Source organism: Echiichthys vipera (assembly GCF_963691815.1).
Source record: "Echiichthys vipera genome assembly, chromosome: 7".
Taxonomy (NCBI): Eukaryota; Metazoa; Chordata; class Actinopteri; order Perciformes; family Trachinidae; genus Echiichthys; species Echiichthys vipera.
In genome coordinates, this window is record NC_139832.1 from 18,848,560 (window position 1) to 18,864,384 (window position 15,825).

General features: G+C 39.4%; 1 protein-coding gene across 1 annotated transcript; it reads left to right on the top strand.

Moving 5' to 3' along the window:
- Positions 1 to 5,877: 5,877 nt before the first annotated feature.
- zpd (zona pellucida glycoprotein d) lies at positions 5,878 to 8,863 on the top strand (the record flags this gene model as incomplete). Its single annotated transcript, XM_083916465.1, has 7 exons — positions 5,878 to 6,069; positions 6,177 to 6,334; positions 6,699 to 6,813; positions 6,901 to 7,028; positions 7,129 to 7,312; positions 8,533 to 8,638; positions 8,742 to 8,863. 7 exons carry the CDS (start codon positions 5,878 to 5,880, stop codon positions 8,861 to 8,863), a joined length of 1,005 nt encoding a protein of 334 aa, XP_083772591.1.
- Positions 8,864 to 15,825: the final 6,962 nt, after the last annotated feature.

The window sequence follows — 15,825 nt, forward strand, 5'->3', positions numbered from 1 at the left end:
TTTTTGTTGTTTCATATTTGTATCTTTCAAGATTTGGAATAAAAAAAGAGTTTACTTTTCAGTTGTCTTGTTTTAAACCATTAAATGTTCATTGCATTTCCTTTTTTTTTCCTCATTTGCCTCAGTTTTTAAATCATTTTGTTTCGATTTCAAATTCATTGCTTTCACAGTGATTGTGAAACAAAACAATTCTGAAGCTTAATTTAACATCTTGTAAATTGGACAGTTATATCATTTGTTTTAGTAAAATGTGCTGCTCCTCTACCCTGCTTCTCAACAAGGGGCACACACTTACATATTTAAAGACACATGTTCCTCTATAAGGTATCTTAATTTGCGCACTTTTATTTTGTTTATTCTCATGAATAAATGATAACCACATTTAAAATCAAACCCCAGGTTACACAATAGTTACGGTACAGCTGTTTTATAAACATGTTCACAGTCAGCAGTTGTATTGTTAAATCCGAGGAATAAGCCTGTCATTTAAAGAGAAGCTGCAGGTACTTTTTGTCAGATGCTAAGAAGAGAAGCTTCTCAATATAAAGTTCATAGCAACTCTCAAACAACAACCTCTTGAGCCCATCTATCTACAGAATGAAGTGTTGATGAAAGGAAATTCTTCTTTGTCAGTTTTAGATATTTCAGTTCACTCTGGTTTAATGTTAGCAAGTTACAATTCCTGGCCCTGAGTGTTGCAGGACGTCGCCATGTTTCCACAGGCTGTAGTGTGTTTTCTGTGAGAACGGTTTCCTCCGACAGATGGTTGGTTGACTTGAAGATGAATTTCTATCAGAGGGGGGATTTCTGGGATAACAAAGGGAAGAGACATTTTTTTAACACAAACTGCAACAAATCCGTTTTCACAATATTTGTGTGAAAAAGTTGTGGAGTGTGAGTTTTACATATTCTCTAAAAAAAATGTACCTGTTTATGAATGAATTTATTGCTGGATTTTCCCTGATGAGAATAATGCAAGTGGGGTTTGAATGCTCACACATCTGCTCCCATTTGTTTTCTGGACTTCATGCTCGTGTTTCAATGTTGATTATTTGGCCTTGAATGTCATCTAAACCTTAGAGTGTTTCAGTTGGAATGGTGCTCTCTCAAATTGTAACATTTAAATACCTCAACACCTTTCGGATCTACCTAAACACCCAAGTACCAATACACAGCAGCTAAAACTTACTGGCTGAGGTTTGCAAGCCACTAATTCTTCAGAAACAATCACCCATCATCCCCTCTATTAAATTTGTGGTATTTGTGGTGCACACACTGTCCTTCAGTCTGGCCTGAAAGAACACAGATGGAGGCTCATTCTGTCTTGGCTGCTCCACATAACAGCACAGTGATGTTGAGTTCATCCACGGCCACAGACAAAGCTGAGCCAAGCGCTGTGGGATCCATGCTGTTTTACTCTTTCCCTTTGCTGGGAGCAGAGACTCACAACTGACCCTCCAGCGCTAATAATGTGCCTGATCTGAAAACCACTTCATCAGATTAGCTGTACGCTGAATTTTTCCTTTCTCTGTGTTTTTTTTTTGTACAACCTGCCTCTATGTGTGTGTTTTAACACGTCCAGCAGTAGAAGACCTGCCTCTCAGGTGTATGTGCCGCAGCTGGTGTTGTGAATCAGGCCGATGACAGACACCTCCTATAACCCGGCTATTTCACAACACCAGGGTGGCACTGCACCACTGCCAGCGAGACAAAGAATCACTACATGACGCTGCTGCTGCTGCTGCTGCAGAGAGGGATATGATGCAGGGGCTGCAAGAAAAAGTTTGTGAGTGTCCAAAGGTACAATGTGCAAAGCTGGAAAATTATGTCAGTGGACTTTAAGCTGTTATTTGTGTTTTGCTATTTAACATGAATGTAGGTTCAGTCAATTACACATACATTAGCTCACATGGTAAAGCAAAGGTTTGACTCTGAACCACAGTCTTTACTGCATCTCTCTCTCTCTCGTTTCCTGTCATTCTTCTCTGGCTCTTTGAAATAAAGGAAAAAAGCCTAATAGAATATCTTAAAATAAATAAATAAAATGACACATGATGTGCTGACTTAATGGCTTTTCCATCCATTCATAACATCAATTTCATTTTTTTCACAGTATGATTTGGACTCTTTGACATTCACTCAGAAATCATAACCACATACTGAATTAAATAAAGATAAGTTCTTCCAGTTACGACAGAACCAAGCTCTGTTCATTACACAAACCCCTTATCTACAAATCTATCTTACCACTTTGCTCTGTTGATAAATAATATTACCAATATTTCCTCTGTAGATTTGCCCTGGCTGTAGCAGCACAATAAAATAACAATTCACAGCGTATTTCAAAGAGAAAACAACTAGGCATCAAAAGAAACTGTGACAGGTAAGAGTAAGGTCAAAAAACGTGTTTCATGAGGTTTCATAGAGTGATTTAACTGATATGGTCATCAAATCCACGGACAGACAGCCATATATGCTTCTAATGTGGATAATGGGACGCTTCTGAACAGAGAATAGATGTTTTGTTGTTGTTCACATTAACTACAGGAAGCAGTTGTAACCGACTCTCCATCATTTGAGCAAACAACCTTGCCCAACGATTGTAGACTGTTTTTTATGTTTTACCAGGAAAGATCCACCAGTGAAGAAGGGTACAGACCTGAGAGTGGAGCCATCAGTAATAGACAAGAAACAGATACAACACACATTATTAACTCATTTTAAGGCCATGTGATCTGCCACCAGATGGACTGCGACAAACCTGCTTAGTCCATCACGGAGCATCCCTCATCAACAACTTATTCTGCCTCTGATCTTCACCATCAAAGACAGATGGTCTGCACCCAAATAGGAGAGAGAGGGAGAGAAAGAGTTGCCTAATGATGACTGAGAATATAGAGTGTGGCCTCTGGGTGTGACGAGTTGGCACTGTAGGAAATAAAGTGACCCACATATTTTTTCCCTTAAGACACTGTTGAGCCCCCCACTGTTTTACCCTGCTGACACTAAAAACCTGATTTCTATTCTTTCTTTACCAACTCTCTTTCACAAGCTCCAGTTTAATGTTATTACGATTTGGTTTCGTAAATGTGAGATCCAAAAGAAGTCCCTTTAGAGATGTCCAAAAGTTTTGGTTTGTAGTTTGTAATGTAGCGGACATTCAAGCTTCATAATTGTTCTCTGATTGTCCTATATTTTACAGTGGAAGTGGTGACAGGGTAGCACAGAACCATTGTGTGGTGACGACAGTGGCATCTGGGGGAGACTCTTGGTATTTTACTTCTACTGGAGGAAAAAAAACTTGATGAGAAGAGGCAGTTTTTTTTTTTAAAAGATGATTTATGGGTAAAGGAGTTTTTTTTTATAGCTTTTGACATTGAAACTGGAAGATAAATAAAAAACGTACAAAAGCAACAGCATCCCACATGTTGAAGACACACTACCTGCTGTTCTTGTAAGGGTCATCTTATTGGACCGACTGCAAATGCTGAATATGCAAAAAGCATTCTAATTGCATTGAATGCTTTTTAGGTGTTAATAATATTTGTGGAAGTGTGTCCACGTTGTTGCAATCCAAAGTATTATGATACTAATTACAAAAAATGTTGTGTAATTGGTATTCAGTAACCTCTTCGGAGTAGCTTACTCTATAACTTTTTAATATTTTGCTATTTACTGCTAGATCTCTATTAGTCTGTTGTGGTTCATTGCTGTGTGTTTATGTTTGATCTGGTTGTTGTTGTGTTTTTTACTGCTGTCTATCTGTTTGTCTGTCTTTTCTGTGTATGTAAGGTGTCCATAAATAAAATGTTTTACTATTATTGAAGTAATCTGGCCCAACCCTGGTGTTTATACAAAGAGATAATTTCATGAATCAATACAATACAATGGATTAGAGTTGAATACAAGTCTGTTATAAATAAAAACTAGAGCCGAGAAATGGCAGACTTCATTATGTTGCTCGTTTTTTATCGCGTGTGCAGGCAATAGGAGCACGCGAGCACCGGGGCAGTCAAAAGTGCCAGGTGTGCATAATTGGAGAACAGCAGGTGTTGAAAACGAGAGCGACAGGGGCAGGACTTCCCGCGTGCCTGAAAACATTTAAAATTAAGCTTAATTTATATTTTTACACCAAAGAATATGATCCTAATCGGTTTAAAGGTGGGTTTGGATTTTATTTTTTTAAACGTGATGAGCATTATTGACCCTTAATGTGAGAAAACAATGGTAAATGTTTGTGCAGCTTAGGGCAGACTGTGCTAATGTAGCCTAGTTAGACAGCAAAAATAAACGATTTAACACTTTATACAGTTAAAAGTGGAAATGTTCATTCTTCAAACCAGCTGAGCGTGGTCCTCGTGCTTCTCCTCGGCTTCACGCGCCACCGTGTTGAGGGTAAGGGAGTCTACTTGTATCAAAATGTCAAAAGTGTCGCAGCTTGGGGAGGTAGACCCGTGTTAAGTCATTTCTTCCACAGGGATCTGCAGTGTGGAGCATTGCATTGACCGAACAAGATGCGTTCTGTCGAAAGGCCAGAGAAACTGCAGATGTGCCACTGGATACTATGGTGACCAATGCGACAAAGGTGGACACGTTTATTTATTTCAACTTGTGTTTTCATAATTCACCATGCTTTGAAAGTATTGTCACAAATGGCTCAGAGTCAGTCATCTATAAAAAAATCTTCTAATAACTTAAAAAAATCAAAACTATTTCCTAAATGGGCACCTCAACAACTTAATGAATGGAGATATGCAGATTTTTAAACCTTTGCTAGGGTCAAGCTCCGGGAACATTGGATCCTACATTACCCATAATGCTGCCAACAGCATCATTACATTTGAAAGTCAACCTGCCTGCCTGCCTGCTAAATGTCAACATCTTTCAGACTCTCTCCCCCAGTTTTTTACGCAGACTTTCTGTTCTAACCACGTCTAAGAAATAAGTAGATAAATAACCTTAATGACCTTTGTCAGGGTTATGTTTTCCCAAAAGTCACAGGAGACATTATACAACCGTTTCCACCCCACAAGAGTAAATTTATTAAATCCTTTTAAGTAGATTTTTACACATGTTCAATGGCCTGAAAAATATTTTTGTCTTTCGGCATCAAATTAGTTAAATAGATGCGTTCTGTACAGCTGTACACCCTACTTAAACTTAAAGTCGATGACATGTAGGCTATTGATCTTTCCTAGTGACTGCCATGAGCTGCAAAAGATGCTAAAACTCCATACCTACCTTCCGTTACTCAGCGCACAAGTGATAGTTTCAAATCACTGAATCTCCTGTTTTCGAAATTGCTTCAGTAGAACACAGAATATAAATCTGCTATATGAATATCTTTATTCCTGTTTTAATGTCTTGTATTGGCGTGCCTACAGTCACTGCCTCTTGGCCAGATCCTCATTGTAAATAAGAATTGGTTCTCAATCGCCTTTTCTGGTTTAACAAAGGTAAAATAAAAAAATCCTAAGTTGCTCTCACAAACAAGACACATGGAAACTGATGACAATTCTTTTTTCCATTTCTGTAGACTGTTTACTGTGTGTGATTGAACAATTCAAAACACTATACCATTATGTGTGAACTCACTGCGAAGTGTTTGGGGAAATGTGGAGAACTGTTTTCTAAATGTATAACCATGACAACCGTTTCTGTTCAGCTGCATGTTAAATGACTTGATTCAGGAGCACTACCTTCAGAGCATGAGACACTGATATCGAAGTGTACCGTGTTCTCTTGTACAAGAATAAATGTAATTTTATTAGCACTTTGAACCAATGCATGTGTCCATGTGAATCTGTCACTTACCTTGCATATAGTTAGCATTAGTTACCTTACTTTTTTATCTTTACAGACGCACACATCAAAGTTATGTGCGGCAAAGACTACATAGCAATTAGAGTAATAGAAGATTTATTCAAGTATTACAACGTGCCGCTGGAGTCCCTGCACCTGCCCAACAAATCTTGTCGTGCTCAAAGAGAAGTCATGGACGGCGTGTCGTACTTCATGTCCAGCATATCTAAAGACAAATATCTAAGCTGCGGAGGCAAGCCACTGGAGGTACAACTGGAGCGTTATCATCGTTAAATGCACAGCACAAATCTGTCTTTGTTGTTTAAACAGTTATGCCTGTCAATAGCACACTTGTTTTGTCCCACTTCTTACAGAAAAACTTTACTCACATCTCCTATTCCCTGAGTCTGCTGTCAGACCCTCAGGTTAGTGGAAACATCATCAGAGATCCGCTTATTAAGATGGTCTACACATGCGTCTATCCATACATCAGAACGGTCAGCCTGCCATTCCCAGTCGTCCCTTATTCAAGGTAAGGAAGGACATTGAAACTAAATGAATTTGACTCTGATCCAGACCATTAGAGCTTATTTATACTTAATCGATGTCCTGGTCCTTACATACTTTCAACTGTCCATTTCAGTTACTATATGTAAGTGTTAGAAGGAAATCCCCTCTGTTGAAGTGTGGGCTTCTGTGGCACACATTATTTTGTAATGCACACATGCAAATTTGAGGGGTGTCCCAAACTGCAAAGCCCCCTGGTTGGCCTCCTGAAACTTTTTTTTTTTAACTGTGGACTGCAATCTGAAAATTAAACTTTTTATTAACCAATATTGAAATTGCCTGTGCTTCCAGTCACCAAACACACTTTTGTTTTCTCCGTACACACACAGTGAGACAGTGATGCGGGTAATTGAACTTGATGCCACAATACGCATGATGTTGTACACGGATCACTCCTACTCTGAGGCTTTCACTAGTGCCCCCGTCATTGAACTCAGAGACAAGGTAGGCAGACGCTCATCAACCAGTTTAATCAAATTGGAATTAAATTTTGGTGATGCTATTTGTATCATGTCATGGCTTTGTGTCCAGGTGTATGTGGAGGTGACGGTCACAGAGCCTGTAGATTTCTTCCTGCTCCGGGTTGATGAGTGTTGGGCCACACAGAGTCCCCAGCCGAACTCCGCAGAGGGACTGGTTCACACGCTGCTGCTGAACGGGTCAGAACGGCTCAGTTTTGTCCTTTTTTTTTTCTTTTTTTTTTAAACTATGACCTCCACTCAACCCATTCCTACTTCTCATTGTCATCTCTTTATCAAGGTGTGTGAATGACGAAACGGTTTCCTTTCTCAACGTGAGCGCGGGGCAGTCTGGCCATAATGGAGAGAGCTCCACGGTTCGTTACAGCTTCGACATGTTTCGCTTCACAGCAGACCCTCGCAGCTTCTATCTGCACTGCACTGTTCAGCTGTGCGAGCCAGACGACTACAACACCTGCAGACCTGTGAGCTCACTCTTCCTACTTACCTGTTACTCATAAGATGCCCAAGCCTTTAGGCCATATATGTTTTACCACTCAAAGAAAAATACTGCAAAAATGAACATTATGTTTTTGGGTTGTCTGCAAGTCTGTCCTCCCATTCTTGTGAACACAATAATTTCAGGAACACTGAGGGAATTTCTTCAAATTTGGTACAAATGTTCAATTTGATTTCAAGATGAACTGATTATGATGAGCGTGTACCACCTAAATCTAGACGTACCAGTGTGTAGCCAAAAGGGTACAAATACTTGTCGCTGGGGTGTACCCTTTTGAGAGATAATTGTATACCCCTCATTGCAGTATTTTTTTGTACCTTTATAAAATTGCACCAGTTCGAGTACAATTGTGTCTGTGTGCCCTGCAATGCATGAAATTACTTTTGAACTATACCACCCCATCGACAAGCTAGTCTGGACTTTAAGCAGACAAAAATGTACCAGAACACTATAATTGCTTTTTATTGACCTAAATAAAACAAAATATTATTTTTAAGATTAACATGACAGCATTTAGAATCAATTAAATTTGCCACCAACATACTTAGACAAAATACAAGGTAACAAACATATTTAAATAGCACATTAGAGATGGCTGTGACCTCAGCTCACACTTTTTTTGGCCACAACTTTAGAATTAATGCACTAATTATGATAAAATTCCACACAAATGTCTAATATGATAAAATTGAAGTGATGACATTGTTATATAAAGGTCAACTTCTGTGATATAATGTTTTGCTAAAATGGTTTTCCGGCCATTATTAAGTGCCATAGCTGAAAACGTTGACAGGAAGAGAGAGAGAGAACCACACGCCTCTGTGAAAAATGTTTAGCCTCTGTATTTGGGCACCTGCTCTAACCAGAGCCACCCCACATTATCTACTTTTATGGCTACAGCGTTGTGTTTTTTCCTGTTCCTCTGGTAGTCTACCACACACTCGTTGGCTTTGCTGATATGTGACAAAGTTCTCCATCAGTCCTCCTCTGTAAAAGCCTCCAAGTGAAGATCTTTTTCAGTTGGAACTATTCACAGGTGTCATACATGTCAATGTAGTAATAACCTCGATTTTTCCCCAAAAATGTAATGCCTTATTAAATTCCTTCAGGACATATAGTTTGTCTGGATGGACAAGGTGTACAATTGTTGACCGCGTCACCTGTCTGTTTTCTGGTTCTTTACAGAATTGTAATTCGATCACTAAGAGAGAAGCGGTGAGAGCGGATCCTTCTATGGGCCTCCTGTCGTATGGACCCATCAGGATTGAAATGCCAGACAGATCTCAGTCCAGTAAGCTCCTTTTTCTTCGGTAACTTTTGGCCCTGTGCGGTCAGGAAGCTGTTGCTGTTTGACCTTCCAATGATCTGTTTTCTCTCCTTGCCGTTTGTTCCAGGCATACTGATGACGGTGGTGCTGCCGATAGCAAGTGTCTGGACTGTGGGCTTCTTCCTCATCATCCTCATAACTGTGGCCAAAGCAGGGAGCAGGAGGACCACACAAATGGAAGAGCTTTGACAACAAAATCGCTGCTATTGGCAGCTTCAATAAAACTTCAAAAAGCATCTATCTTCCTTTTTATTCCTGTCCTGATATCATTCCCAAGTGTCAACTCACACAGAAATGTGACCAAAATTTTAGTTATGAGGCATGGTGACCTTTTACTTTTTAACAGCAATATTCAGGTATTGTGTTAAACAGAACACTTAATATTTTGTAAATTAAGTTCCCTAAATCGGCTTATTAAGCGCCATGTTTGCTGAATCCATTTTCTTTCAAGTCTGAGAGTTGCATTACCCACTTTGTCCTGTCATGTGCAGATGTGAAAACTTTTTCCACTTCTTCCACGTTGAATTTCAATCAGGATTTTCATTATTATTAATAATATTAATAATTATTAATATAAGTATTTCTTCACGGGAAACATTTTCAGGAGAAACTAGGCTACATTTTCTCTGCACATAATTATAATTTTGTTTTTACGCTTTTTTAAAAATAAAAACGCATGTGATTTTTCCAATGGTCTACTGGAAGAAATGTATGGAAATCATACACGTGGAAACATCAAGGCAAGTCTGATCTGTTACATTTGGGCTACATGCATCCATGTTAAAAGCTCATTTTTTTTTTTTTTTTTTTTTTTTTAGTAAACATTTTATTTAAACTTGTTATGCATTACAAATATGTAGAAAAACTTTTACTTTGGTAAATGTATATTAATGAATGTAAAACTTTGTAAATAATGCGATTGATCTGAAAATATTATTTCTCAGTATTGTATCTGACAAAACCACAGATTACATTTTCCAGTACCAAAGTTCCAGGTACACGTGCATGCGTCCGTATGCGTCACGGGAACGTAATGACGACTGTCCGCGGTACCGGTATATAAAGGCTGTAAATCAATCCGATCGCTCCTTTGCATCCGAGTGTGACACGAGTTGACATACGCTATTGCAAAACCTGAAGCTGGAAAGCTGACCTGCTGGAGAACGAACTTTGTTTTGGTGGATTACTGAGGACTATATTTGTGGATAATTATCATTATTACAGGAAAAGGCGTCTGTAAAGATGGCTTTCAGTGGGCCGAGGTCACCATGCTGGGGGGAACACCTGCTGATGGGAGCTGCTGGTCTGTCTGACAACGACAGTGGATGTAAGGCAGAAAACTAATGAATTCAAGTTTTTCTTCTTCCTAATTAAATCATTGTCTCAAAACCTATCTGAAATGTTTTCAGTTCACAATTAATATACTGTCTATAGTTTAATGGTACATGACTGTTAAGTAAGGTCTACAGAGAAACAGCCACTGACACGACGTTTTTTCAATGTAAAATCATTATTACATAATTAGAATCTATTACACTTCCCGGGAGAGGTGCATAATGTATGAACAATCATGCTATGACTTGAAAACATTGTTATTTTTGTTTGAGGGGATACTTTTCTGCAAATTTGGCATCAAAATTTACCAAGCAAAATGGCGACGGGTTAAATTTTTGAATAATACCGAAAAAATATATTTTCTTGAGCACCATGGAAACCGTGGAATTCTCAGGAGCGAGCAGAACGTACGCAGCTGACGTCAGACGCGCACCGGACCTCACCCTTCATGAGGACAGCAGAGTTTGGTTGTTGAAGCAACAGAATATTGTACATTTACACTAAGTGGTCTGTTTATTTATGCTAATTAAAACAAATAGAACTGCACACCAAGTGGCTCCCTGGTTGCTACTCGGTGTGTGGATATTTTTGATAAATGTGCTAGATATGACTTTGATCGAGCAATCATCCTTTTGGGCGCGGGGATGTGTTCCTTTATGTGCGTTTTAACAACAAACAATACTCATGTGTGTGTACCTTCTCTTCCCCTCAGGTTGCTCCCCTCCCCTCCCGCGGCTGATCCGACCCATCGACCTCCATCTCTACAGCTTCGCTTATGACGATGTTAAGGTTGAGGTTGAAGAAGGTGAGTATATTTTGTCTGATGATGATGATGATGACGGGGATGAGAGTATTTTTCAGATTGAAGATGGTGAGATCTTCTCCTACCTGCTCTCATCTGATGAAGAGGATGACGAGGATGGAGAGACGCTGGACTTCTTACCACTCCATCTTCGAGGAGGATGATGACGACGTCACACCTCGCCCTCCTCTCCTCCGCCTGTCCCCACAGCGGCCCAGACAACAAGCGTTTCCTTTCCGTTCCCGCTGGTGCCGCTGTTCCTGGTCGGCGTTCCCGCTGGTGCTCCGGTTTACCTTCACCCTCCTCTTGGGATTTATTTGCTGTTCCTCAGAGACTGATTGTCAGGTCCCCTCAGGTACCTGTTTAACATTAGCAGCCTGTGGAACATCAGGAAATACTTGATACTCTCAGGATCTCACAAGAAGATCTTTGAGCAAAGCTTCATGGAGAGAAGTTGCTCTGAAGAGCCAACTCCCTCAACTTCTGGCCTCAGCTCCTCCACACTCAACAGGGAGCGGTCCAGTGAGCCGGGAGCAGGTAAGTGTGAAGAGGCCAAGGAGGTTTGTGAGTAGCCCTCTAGAGGCAGAAGTCTCTGGAGACCCAGTTCCCCCAACGTCTGGCCTCAGTTCCTTCACAAAGAGGAGCAAAGAAGAGAACGTAGCCCACTTACTGCCCTGCTGTCCGTCAAAGGCTTCGGAAAAGCTTCCTTTTCTTTTTTTTCCTTTTTTTTTTTTTTTTTCAACACAACAATTTTGTTATGCCCAATGATGCTGCTATAGGCCACGTCTGCCGGGGGTTAATACTGTTCCTGATACTCTGAGCTTTTATCCTGTCTGTCTGTATCATTAATGTCTCATCAATGCATGTTACTAATTCAGCTTCATATTTACCACTACAATTGTTATCATTGTCATGTTGTAACCTTAGCTGTGCCTATTTCTTGCTGTTCTGCTGTATTAACTGCCATAACATGTAAGTCATATTTACATTACTTTAACTATTATTATAGTTACTGTTACTTGTGGTTGCTTGCATCTTTGGAAGTGTGTCTGTCTTTCTTTGTCTCTCTCTGTCCATCTGTCCATCTTTTCTCTCTTTCTCTCTCCTTTTCTTCCTCCCCAGCCGATCAGGACAGATGTCCATCCTCCACCACAGAGCTGGGTCTGTCAGACGTTCCTGCCTGTTATAGGGAAGGTTTTCGTTGCCACCGTACTCACCGGAGGAATTGTTGGGTCTGTGTAAATCATAAATAAGTCCTAGTGTGGTCTATACCTACTCTGTAAGGTGCCCTGAGATAACTTTGGTTATGATTTGGCACTATAAATAAAATAGAATTGAAATTAGAACTTCACTCAAGTTACTGCAGGGAGGCAAATGGAGCCTTATCACCGTCAGTCAATGATTATATTACAGTTGGACTCTATGTGTTTTAATGTTAACAGAGGTGTAGCAATAATAAAGAATACATTTTTTTCCCTAAGATATCAGCTTTATCTGCTAGAGGTGTGGTAATAATCAATAACTGCATTAACAGTCTTTGCATTTCTTTGATCACCCTTTCAACCAGTCAGTGATTATTTATCATACACTACTCACTGTTGTCGCATGCTGGAGCTGGAGCAGACAGAGGTAAGGCAATAATAGATAACCATATTAGGAAAAATCTCCTGCTTTTCATCAGTGTTTTAAATATTTATGTCACTTTGTTGTATGTTGGGTTTTTTAAGGTAGATGTTTATATCTGACAGGTATGGTAATAATTCACAACATCAATCTGCAGATCTTAATATAATTGGTTTAATCATTTAATGCTTATTTTCTTACTGTTTTATTTTTTATTTATTTTCACCTTAGTCAGCTGAACTGGACAGAGGTAAGGCAATAAATAATAAGTCTCAACGAAAGGATTTTCATCGGTTATTTAATGAGTTGGTGAGTTTGTTTTTATGCTTATCACTTTATTCTATCCTGTTTTACTTTGATTAGTAATGTTCAGGTGATTGTCAAACAAATGTATAGTTATGATTAACATTAACAAGTCTTATTATCACTTATTTAAAAATTTGTTTTTCTCAGTTAGTTTGCTGTACTGTTCTACTTTTTCCTGCATTACATCCAGTAGTTTCTTTGACGACAGAGTTCACCCTCACGACCAGATGGGATGGATGGGCGAACCCAAGACGAGCTGGAGAGAGATGGTCACCTGTGATTCAGTGAACTAATTAAGCGCTTAATAAGAATTCAACCGTAGCAAATGTGACATGCAGTGGTTTTAAGCTAAAGTTTAACAGCCTGTTAAATCTCTGAAAATACAGATTAACGTTGGTTTATTTGAGGTGATTGCGTCTGCAGGAGAAATGTGGTAGAACATAATGATGTCGGTCGACTCAGAGGGAATGTAGTGTGTGAAAATATTCTCAGAGTTCTTGATTTCGTGGGGCAGTATGTGGATGTGGACCAGGCCAGGACACCCTAAGTAGAGCAGCGTAGCAGTCCACATGCACAGTGAGCCACTCAGCGCTCTACTTTCTCCCAGAAGAGCCAGCGAGTCAACAATTAGAAGAAGACTGAGCGTTCCTCTACAACCTACTGTTCACCATGTTTTACCACGAGGCTGGTTTGATGTTGAATTCAATAAAAGACAACATCAGGCATCTAAATTGATTCAGTTTTATCTTCTACCATCACATTTAACATAGTCATTTGCAAGTGTCATGTTTGTAATTATATTTAGCTGCAGCGCTTCCAAAACAACTCCGGGGACATAGTTATTAATTAATACAACGTGAGATCCAGAACATCAACTGATGTTTTTTTTTTACGTCAGTTCATGTTCCAGATGTGTGCATCTTCTACATATATAATAGTTTGAGATACATCAGAGGTATACAGATATAAAATGGAAAATATACAGAAGCAATTGAAAATATTACAAGATAAAATTAAAAGGCTAGGGTGATTTGAGTCTGTTAATGGTGTATATATGATTGGAAATATATAATATGAATTGGCAATGTTAGTGTCTATTAATCTGGTAATCAAATAGAAATATATAGTATACAATGCCGTATAATGTAGTATGGTACATTAGATATAATGTGAAGTATAGTACATAAAATAAAATAATACATAGTATATAGCAGAAATATGTAAATCAGTCCAACGGAGAGACAATAGACTAGGAGAGGAGTGTGAGTGTCCTGAGTTTGCCAGAACACCACAGTGAAGAGCAGCACTGGCTGCGACAGACTGATAGGAGATCTCCAGGAGTCTGTTGCCCACACTGAAGGATCTGAGCGTCCTCAGGAACAACAGTCTGCTGCAGGTCTGTGTGTGTGCGCACAAAAGTAAAAGGGTCCAAAGAGCTTTTAAAATAAATGAACAGAGTGATAAACAAGATAAGATCAATTTTATTGATCTCATACTGGGACAATGTAAGTGTTAGAGACACACCTATTTCCATTATAATAAAATACAATCAAATCTATAATACATCCTTCACTTGTGTATACAGATACAGTACGCACATGTAGTATGAATTGCACAGAAAGGATTTTTATTGCACCTATAGCTGTAATACACATAGTAAGATTAGGTAAAGTGCCTATAGAAAGTCATTATACCCTTTGGATAACCATTATAAACATTCTCAGGTATAACCAGTCACCTTCCAGATCACACACCAAGTTAACTGGCCTCCACCTGACATCAATGGTGGTGACTTTGATTACTTCAGAATAAATTCAGCTGTTCCTTGAGGATTTCACTCTTAGTAGTGCATGGTAACACAAATAATTCACCATGGTTGAAAAGATGCTTTCAAAGGAGCTCCGGGATAAAGTTGTGGATAGGCACAAGTTAGGCGAAGGATATAAAAAGATTTCAAAGGCTTTAACTATCCCTCTGAGTACCGTTCGGAGTATTGTCCAGAAGTGGAAAGCATATGGCACCACCCAGACCTTGCCTAGGCGACCTTGAAGGAGTTACAAGTCTAAATGGCAGAGGCTGTTCGATCTGTGCATGTGACAACAATTTCACAAGTTCTACATGTATGGCATGGTGGCAAGAAAGAAGCCTCCTCTGAAAAAAATGTCACACTGAGTTTCATAAAAAAAAAAAAACATATTGGAGATTCTGATGCCATGTGGCAAAAGGTTATATGGTCAGATGAGCTCAAAATGGAACTTTTTGGGCTGAACTCCAAGCGCTTTGTTTGTCAGAAACCAAACACAGCACACCACCCAAAACACACCATACCTACACTGAAGCATGGTGGTGGCAGCATTTTGTTGTGGGCTTGTTTCTCTTCAGCAGGGACCGGGCAATCGGTCAGGATTGAAGGGGAAATGGATGCTGCCAAGTACACCCAAATTCTTGGGGAAAACCTGCAGCCCTCTGCTAGACACTTGAAAATGGGCAGGTGGTTCACCTTCCAGCATGACAACAACCCAAAACACACCGCCATAAAAACAACACAGTGGCTAAAGACTTCTCTTAAAGGACAGGAAGGTGAATGTCCTGGAGTGGCCTAGTCAGAGCCCTGACCTGAATCCTACAGAACATCTGTGGGTGAACACCACAGAATTTGACTGAACCTGAACAGTTCTGCAGGAAGAACGGGGAAATATTTCCCAATCTAGGTGCACAAAGCTGGTAGAGACAGATCCAAACTCACTGATGACTGTAATTAAAGCAAAAGGGGCCTCCACTAAGCATTAAATCTGGGGACTCATCACTTTTCCATGCTATTCTTGTTTTTCCATCTTTTTGTTTTGTTTTCAGAAAACAAAAATAAATAAATAAATATTTCACTTGAATGTTGTAAGGCAAGATGTGTAAATCGCGCTGGAAAGTATATTTTTTTAATGTAGTATCATTTCATAAAACAAACAAACAAAAGACTATTTCAAAAGGGTATCACGGCTTTCTATATGCACTGTAATGCAGCGGTGAATCTATATATTAAAATCCTACATACTGCAATATGGATAGTTTTAAAATCAGGAACATATTT